The 8,214-nt window shown below is 41.0% G+C and overlaps 1 protein-coding gene across 1 annotated transcript in view; it reads left to right on the top strand.

Annotated features, from left to right (window-relative positions):
- Nucleotides 1-660: 660 nt before the first annotated feature.
- Nucleotides 661-8,214, top strand: part of LOC148140640 (putative G protein-coupled receptor 139) — a 38,808-nt gene continuing 31,254 nt past the window's right edge. Inside the window, exon 1 of the mRNA XM_087978979.1 lies at nt 661-925. Coding sequence (XP_087835105.1) covers nt 661-925 — 265 coding nt within the window. The remainder of the gene's footprint in view (nt 926-8,214) is intronic.

Below are 8,214 nucleotides of genomic sequence, written 5' to 3'. Positions count from 1 at the left end.
TTTCTGATTGAAAAGGATCCACATATACCAGGTGATGAGTGGTTGCGACTTGAGGAATAATCGAATGAAAATTGGTTGCATCAGAGGGCGTAGGATGGATAAGATTTTACCAGCTTCAAAAAGGAAGCATGGTTTTTGTGGGTGGAATGCATCAAATAGGACCACTACAAAATTAAGAACCAACAGTGGAAACATTATCTGGAAGTAGCGTGTGTTTATTGAGCAAGGAAATACCTGGACTACAGGCAGAGACAACTGAGAATTGGTGAGTGGGGGAGAAAAGGAAGTGGCAATGAGACACAGTGAGTGAGGGGAAATTGAGAGAGGGTGCGTGAGGGAGTGTGAATAAAAGATGGCGTGTGATGTGGGTCTGAGAGTCGTTAAGCGGGGGAATCTGAGAATCGGTGTGTGGTTAGCGACTGAGAGTCGGTGAGTGAGTGGTGAAGTGAGAGCCATGTTTCCTCTCTCTCTGTCTCTATTTATTTCTCTCTTTCTTTCTCTGCTATACTCTCTTGTTATCTCTATACCTCCCTCCCTCTTCCTCTCTCTTTCTTTCTCTCTCTCTTTCCTTCTTTCCCTCTTTCTCTTTCTCGTTCTCTGCCTTTCTCTCTCCCCATCTGGATGATTCCCGTCACTGGGATTGACCCTCAAGCCATCGAGATGACTGTTTGGAAGGATAGAGTGCTGATTAATGAAATCCTGTCCACTGGGAATTTACCCAATCACGACAGGACCTACCAGATCCAGAAATTGCTGGAGTTGATCCAACGGATCAGGCCGAGTGCTCCTATCACGTGGAGAATACCGGATTGGAGAAGAAACCTTCGGCGATTTATGGTAAAACTGTTTCTCACATTTAGAGTGGAGCCAGACTCAAATCATGATTACAAGAAAAAGATCAGTGCTGACCTGCTTCACAAGCACAGTATGTACAGAAGACCGGGAACTATAGACCTGTAAATCTGACATGTTTGGATAAGTTGTCTGAAGTGAGTCTGAAGGTCAGGATTTATATGCATTTGGAGAGCCAAAGAATGATCACTGATAGTCACTATGGTTTTGTACAAGGAAACTTTTGTGTCATGACATTAAGTTTTTTTCAGGAAGGAACAAAAATGTTTGACGACGATAAGTGACAGAAATCATTTGTTTGGACTTTAGTAAAGCCTTTCACAAGGTTCTACATGATAGATTAATTAATAAAGTTATATCAGAGTGAACTTGCCAATTAGATACAATTTTTCTTAATGGCCAAAGGCAGAGTAATGATGGAAAGATGTTTTTAGGACTGAAGACCTGTAACCAGAGGTATTCCATAGAGATTACTACGATGTCGACTTTGATCTGTCATTTATCTAAATGATGTAGATGGGAATATAAAAAGCATGATTAGTAAGATTGCAGATGACGCTATGGTTGTTGGTAAAGTATACAGTGAAGAAGGTTATCTAAGATTGCAAAGAGATCTTGATGAATTGGGTCACTTTTCCTCTCTCTGACTTTCATTGCCTCGTGATGTTCCTTCTGTGCTAAACACACATTGGTTTCTTTCCATGTGATCAGTACTAGTATTTTGATGCCACATTTATTTCTAGGCATATGTCTCCTCCCTGTCATGTTAAACAGCAAAACATGAAAACCAACTTTTTGTTAATATCAGAATAGATGTTTTCTTATCCTGCTTCAAACAGGATGTGATTGCAGACAATTTTCCTCATTATTCCCATTCCTAAGCTCAAAGAGCACCACCTGAATTTTAATTCAGTTCCATTTGACAGCAATTCTAAGAGGAATTTAATGCTGCCCTCTTCTGCTTTGGACAGGGTATGGAAACCTGGCAATTCATGAGTCCATCCACTGAGTAATGCCATTTTTGTGAACTTTAAGACGTTGACTTCAGAGTAAAATTATTGTTCTATTTCTACCGAGAATGCCTGTCCACATAAACCTCAGCTGCAACGTTCATGGTGCAATATTTTGTTTTGAACTTCTGGTAACAAATGGCCAAAATATGATCAAAGGAGAAAGTGACAGTGATCCAGACAGAACAGTTCACTGTTTACAATGCTTTAAATGTTTATCACACACGATTATGGATCAACTGAATGTACCAGAATACTTGACCAATTCGTTCTATTTGCATTCATGTTCTTAGAATGTTTTGATATTCTTTGTATTAATAAGCAACTGTGTAAACTATATTAGATTACATACATGGTGGAAAATGCTCTTGAGCCCAACAAGTCCACACCGACCTGCCAAAGCACACCCATTCCCCTACATTTACCCCTACACCTAACACTACGGGCAATTTAGCATGGCCAATTCACCTAACCTGCACATTTTTGGACTGTGGGAGGAAACCAGAGCACCCGGAGAAAACCCACGCAGACACGGGGAGAATGTGCAAACTCCACACAGTCAGTCACCTGAGGCAGGAATTGAACCCGGGTCTCTGGCGCTGTGAGGCAGCAGTGCTAACCACCGTGCCGCCCAGAAGGGATGGAAGCAAATAGAGCATTTGATCGTCTTAAGAAGAGAAGCGAGGGACTTTTATAACTCCTTCCAAATGTTCACTATAAACTAAAACAGAAAATAGATGCAGAATCTGGAGTTAAATAATTGTTACAAAGTTGAAAGCGTCTACTGTACCTTTAAAATAGAGTGAATGCTGTTCTGCACTTAGAGCTTAAAATCATCTGAGATATGTCAGGCTAGCAGTTTCAGAGTGTACTGGAAGTTTAAAAATACGTAGCATTTGGCTATAAAATAGATACTTGCAACATATTAATATTGCAACAGAATGTGCAAACTCTACAGTCAGTAGCCTGAGGCAGGAATTGAACCTGGGTGTCTGGCGCTGAGAGGGTACAGTGCTAACCACTGTGCCACCGTGCCGCCCACATTTTGTGTTGTAAAACATAATACCACTCCATTCACACATTCTAACACTGCAGAGACTAAAAACACTTTGCTGAACAAATGGTTTCTAATAAAGAACATGAGGTCAGTGATTTGATATACTGTGAACATGAAGAACAAGGAAGGTGATGACCTCATATGACCTAACTATCATTAATGGGCTGACAGCCCACGTTTCCTTTTCCAACCCGAATGCATAAAGCACACATCAAACTATTCTCTTAGCAAAAGAACTACAACAAAATCATAACAAATATGATGGGCCCATGGATAATTGACAAATTCAAAAAACATGAGAACTTGGGAGGGGACATAAGTTGCTATCTATCGCAGTTAAGATCCGATTAGATGCGAATGGTGATTCATTTAAATCAATTAACATTAACAACCATTTTACCTAGGATACTCACAATGTATTGCTGTAATTCACAATGCCATGTTTCGTGGTTTGGTCAGAGTGAATACGCAGAATTTCTCAATGGCAGAGGCAAGTATGACTTCTATAACTGAAATTATCCTGAAGTCTAATGAAAAGCAAATGATCCTTGTGGTATTTTAGAGAGACTAGTGACTCTCCGTCAACCCCAGATACTGTGCTTAATCAGAAAGCAAAACTCTTGAATCACAAGAGTTTTTACATGCATTATTCATAACCTGAGTTAATATTAATATTGCAACAGAATGTGGACTGCTTCCTATTTTATTCAAGAGTCAAAAGAACAAATTCATATTGCGGTTTGAATTTGAATGATAATCCAGAACTTGCACATCATTCGCCTCACTGAGTTGATTAATTGAATGATATGGTTTTCCAGTACTGTCGCGGGGAGTTATCGGTATCATCAGGCAATAGGTAGTGTCTATTCTTTTAGATCCATCTTTACGTTGAAAGTCTGATTGTTAGAAAAAATTGTACGCTGTAGAGATACAGCTGTCAAGGCAAGGAACACTCATGGTCAGTATTTACGGTTTGTTTATACCTCATAATTTCCCTGTCATATAACGTAATGATAATTATGAACATTTATTAAGGAAAGTGACGCGTTTCTAAATGGCCACCCAAGTATTACGAAATTGTGTGGTTCCCTTAAGATTAACAAATTTTGGATCAATATCCAGGATGCCATGCAGATTCTGTGAAAAGACATAGAAGTGGAAAGTGATAGATGTGGCATAAACCTCTAGCATCTTCTCCATTTCAAGAAACCAGGGGGAACAAAATCGAGTTCTTTCATCATTTCCAAAAGACGTTCTCTTAACTTTCCTAACATAGACTGAGACTGCCATAGTGTTAAGGGTAGAGTCAGAGAGGAATTTGTTAAGTGTGTACAAGAAAATTTTCTGATTCAGGATATATATGTACCTACTAGAGAAGGTGCAAAACTTGACCTACTCTTGGGAAATAAGTCAGGGCAGGTGACTGAGATGTCACTGGGAAGCATTTTGGGGCCAGTGACCATAATTCTGGCAGATTTAAAATTGTGATGGAAAAGGATAGACCAGATCTTAAAGTTGAAGTTCTAAACTGGTGAAGGACCAATTTTGACGGTATTAGGCAAGAACTTTCAAAATCTGATTGGGGGCAGATGTTCACAGGTACAGGGATGGCTGGAAAATGGGAAGCCTTCAGAAATGAGATAACGAGAATCCAGAGAATATATTCCTGTTATGGTGAAAGGAAAGGCTAGTAGGTATAGGGAATGCTAGATGACTAAACAAATTGTGGGATTGGTTAAGAGAAAGAAGGAAGCATATGTAAGGTATAGACAGGAAAGATCGAGTGAATCCTTAGAAGAGTATAAAGGCAGTAGGAGAGTACTTAAGAGGGAAATCAAGAGGGCAAAAAGGGGAAATGAGATAGCTTTGGCAAATAGAATTAAGGAGAATACAAAGGTTTTTTACGTGTACATTAGGGGCAAATGGGTAACTAGGGAGAGAATAAGGCCCCTCAAAGATCAGCAAGGCAGCCTTTGTGTGGAGCTGCAGGAGATGGGAGAGAACCTAAACGAATATTTTCCATCAGTGTTTACTGTGGAAAAGGATATGGAAGATATAGAATGTAGGGAAATAGATGGTGACAGCTTGAAATATTTCCATATTACAGAGGAGGAAGTGCTGGATGTCTTGAAATGCATGAAGGAGGATAAATCCCCAGGATCTGATCAGGTGTACCCTAGACCGCAGTGGGAAGCTGGATAACTGATTGCTGGGCCTCTTGCTGAGATATTTGTACCATCGATAGTCACAGGTGAGGTGCCGGAAGACTAGAGATTGGCTAACGTGTTGCCACTGTTTAAACAGGGTGGTAAGGACAAGCCAGGGAACTATAGACCAGTAAGCCTGACGTGGGTTGTGGGCAGGTTGTTGAAGGGAATCCTGAGGGACAGGATGTATATGTATTTGGAAAGGCAAGGGCTGATTAGGGGTAGTCAACATGGCTTTTTTTTGCCTGGGAAATCACGTCTCACAAACTTGATGGAGATTTTTTGAAGAAGTAACGAAGAGGATTGATGAGGGCAGATTGGTCGATGTGATCTATATGGACTTCAGTAAGGCGTTGTACAAGGTTCCCCATGGGAGACTAGTTAGCAAGGTTTGATCTCACGGAATACAGGGAGAACTAGCCATTTGATACAGAACTGGTTCAAAGGTAAAAGACAGAGGGTGGTGGTGGAGGGTTGTTTTTCAGACTCGAGGTCTGTGACCAGCGGAGTGCCACAAGGATCGATGCTGGGTTCTTTACTTTTCATCATTTATATAAATGACTTGGATGCGAGCATAAGAGGTAGAGTTGGTACGTTTGCAGATTACACCAAAATTGGAGGTGTGGTGGACAGCGAAAAAGGTTGCCTAAGATTAAAACAGGATCTTTATCAGATGGGCCAATGGACTGAGAAGTGGCAGATGGAGTTTAATTCAGATAAATGCGAGGTGCTGCATTTTGGGAAAGCAAATCTTAGCAGAACTTATGCACTTAATGGTAAGGTGCTAGGGTCGGATGCTGAACAAAGAAACCTTCGATTGCAGGTTTTTAGCTCCTTTGAAGAGGAGGCGCAGGTAGATAGCACAGTGAAGAAGGCATTTTGTATGCTTTCCTTTATTGGTCAGAGTATTGAGTACGGGATTTGGGAGGTCATGTTGCGGATGTACAGGACATCGGTTAGTCCACTGTTGGAATATTGCATGCAATTCTGGTCTCCTTCCTATCGGAAAGATGTTGTGAAACTTGAAAGGGTTCAGAAAAGATTTACAAGGATGTTGCCAGGGTTGAGTGATTTGAGCTATAAGGAGAGGCTGAACAGGCTGGGGCTGTTTTCCCTGGAGCATCAAAGGCTGAAGGGTGACCTTATTGAGGTTGGCAAAATTATGAGGGGCATATATAGGATAAACAGACAAAGTCTTTTCCCTGGGGTCGGGGAGTCCAGAAGTAGAGGGCATAGGTTTAGGGTGAGAGGGGAAAGATATAAAAGAGACCTAAGGGGCATCGTTATCACACAGAGGGTGGTATGTGTATAGAATGAGCTGCCAGAGGAAGTGGTGGAGGCTGGTATAATTGCAACATTTAAAAAGGCAGTTGGATCGGTATATGAATAGGAAGGGTTTGGCGGGATATGGGCTGGGTGATGACTTGTGCGACTAGATTGGGTTGGGGTATCTGGTTGGCATGGCCTGGGTTGGACCGAAGGGTCTGTTTCCATGCTGGACATATCTATGACTCTATGACTCTATGATCCTATGCTACACGAGTTAATATTTTTTGTGAAGCAATAGATGCCAATTATTAAAGCAGTCCGCATTCTCATATCAAATATATTATTTTTAGCTCAGTTGACTGGATTGTTGATTTGCAGAGCAGCGTGGGTTTAATTCCCACCACCTATTTGAGGTTACCATGAAGAATACTCCTTCTCAACCTCTTCCCTTGCCTGAGGTCTGTTGGTTAAATCATGACAAGTCGCTTCTATCTCTCATGAGGAGCAGCCCTTATGGTCTGGTAAGACTGTGGCGCCACAACACAAGTAAATCCATCAAGACAAGAACAAGGTGTGAACTCGTTTCGTCACTTTATTAGCAGGAAAAGTAAAACTATGTTCCATTGCTCATTGATTATCTACGTTCAGTTATTGTCTGTTCATTTTGAAGTAAACTTTTTTGACAAGATTGCATGTTTTTCTTACAAAATTGTTCCTACTTCTCCCAAAGGTACAGATGATACTTTTTCTTTGCCTAATTAATTAATCACTGAAAGTACAGATGCTGTAAGGACCATCTGTGTTCAAAGTTTAGTAACAAACAACCTTAGGCATTGAAAATAAGTACATCAGTGCACCATAAATCCGCCTCTAATTTCTCCCTTTAAAAACAAAATTTCAGCATTTTAGATGGATCATTCGCCTCAATATCTGAGAACAAGTTTAAAATGCTTTGGACACCAACAGCTCGGCTTGTGTCAATACACCACCCTCTCTTCGCAGTAGCCAGAGTGCCTAGTGAGTTATTAGATTAGATTACTTACAGTGTGGAAACAGGCCCTTTGGCCTAACAAGTCCACACCTATCCACTGAAGCGCAACCCACCCAGACCCATTCCCCTACATTTATCCCTTCACCTAACACTACGGACAATTTAGCATGGCCAATTCACAAAACCTGCACATTTGTGGATTGTGGGAGGAAACCGGAGCTGCCAGAGGAAACCCACGCAGACACGGGGAGAATGTGCAAATTCCACACAGAGAGTCGCCTGAGGCGGGACTTGAACCCGGGTCTCTGGCGCTGTGAGGCAGCAGTGCTAACCAGTGTGCCACAGTGCCACCCCCACATGGCATGCATCACCTTTTTTAAAAATTGGTACAGCTGCTTGCGCCTTTGGCCTGTTAAATCAGTTATGTTGACCTTCAACTTTCGAAACATTCATTTCGCAAAAGTCCATCTTCGACGGACTGTTCTCTAAATGTCTTATTTTTCGTGTTGTGTCTGCTTCAAAACTTGCAATATTTGCTACTCACGTTATCCAATACTCAACTGTCATCACCTTGTCCCTCCCTTCTATTCCTATTCAGTCTAAATGATCTCTTTTTGATCTGAACATTAGTAAAATTCGTATATGCCTATTGAGTTGTGATGCATGCATTGTTTATTTTTCAGTTTAATTGAGGTCGAAAATATACTTCTTTTCCAGAGCAATTCTGAAATATTTTATTTTATCCCAGGAATTGTTTTCTCTCGTATTGTCAATTACTTTCATCTTTGTATTCTAAGACATAGAACATGGAACATTGCAGCACAGTAC

This window comes from Chiloscyllium plagiosum, unplaced genomic scaffold, assembly GCF_037043375.1.
Source record: "Chiloscyllium plagiosum isolate Xiang-an unplaced genomic scaffold, Cpla_swu_hap1 HiC_scaffold_35, whole genome shotgun sequence".
NCBI lineage: Eukaryota > Metazoa > Chordata > Chondrichthyes > Orectolobiformes > Hemiscylliidae > Chiloscyllium > Chiloscyllium plagiosum.
Note: the sequence above shows the minus strand (reverse complement) of the source record. Positions and strands in the feature narration are given on the sequence as shown.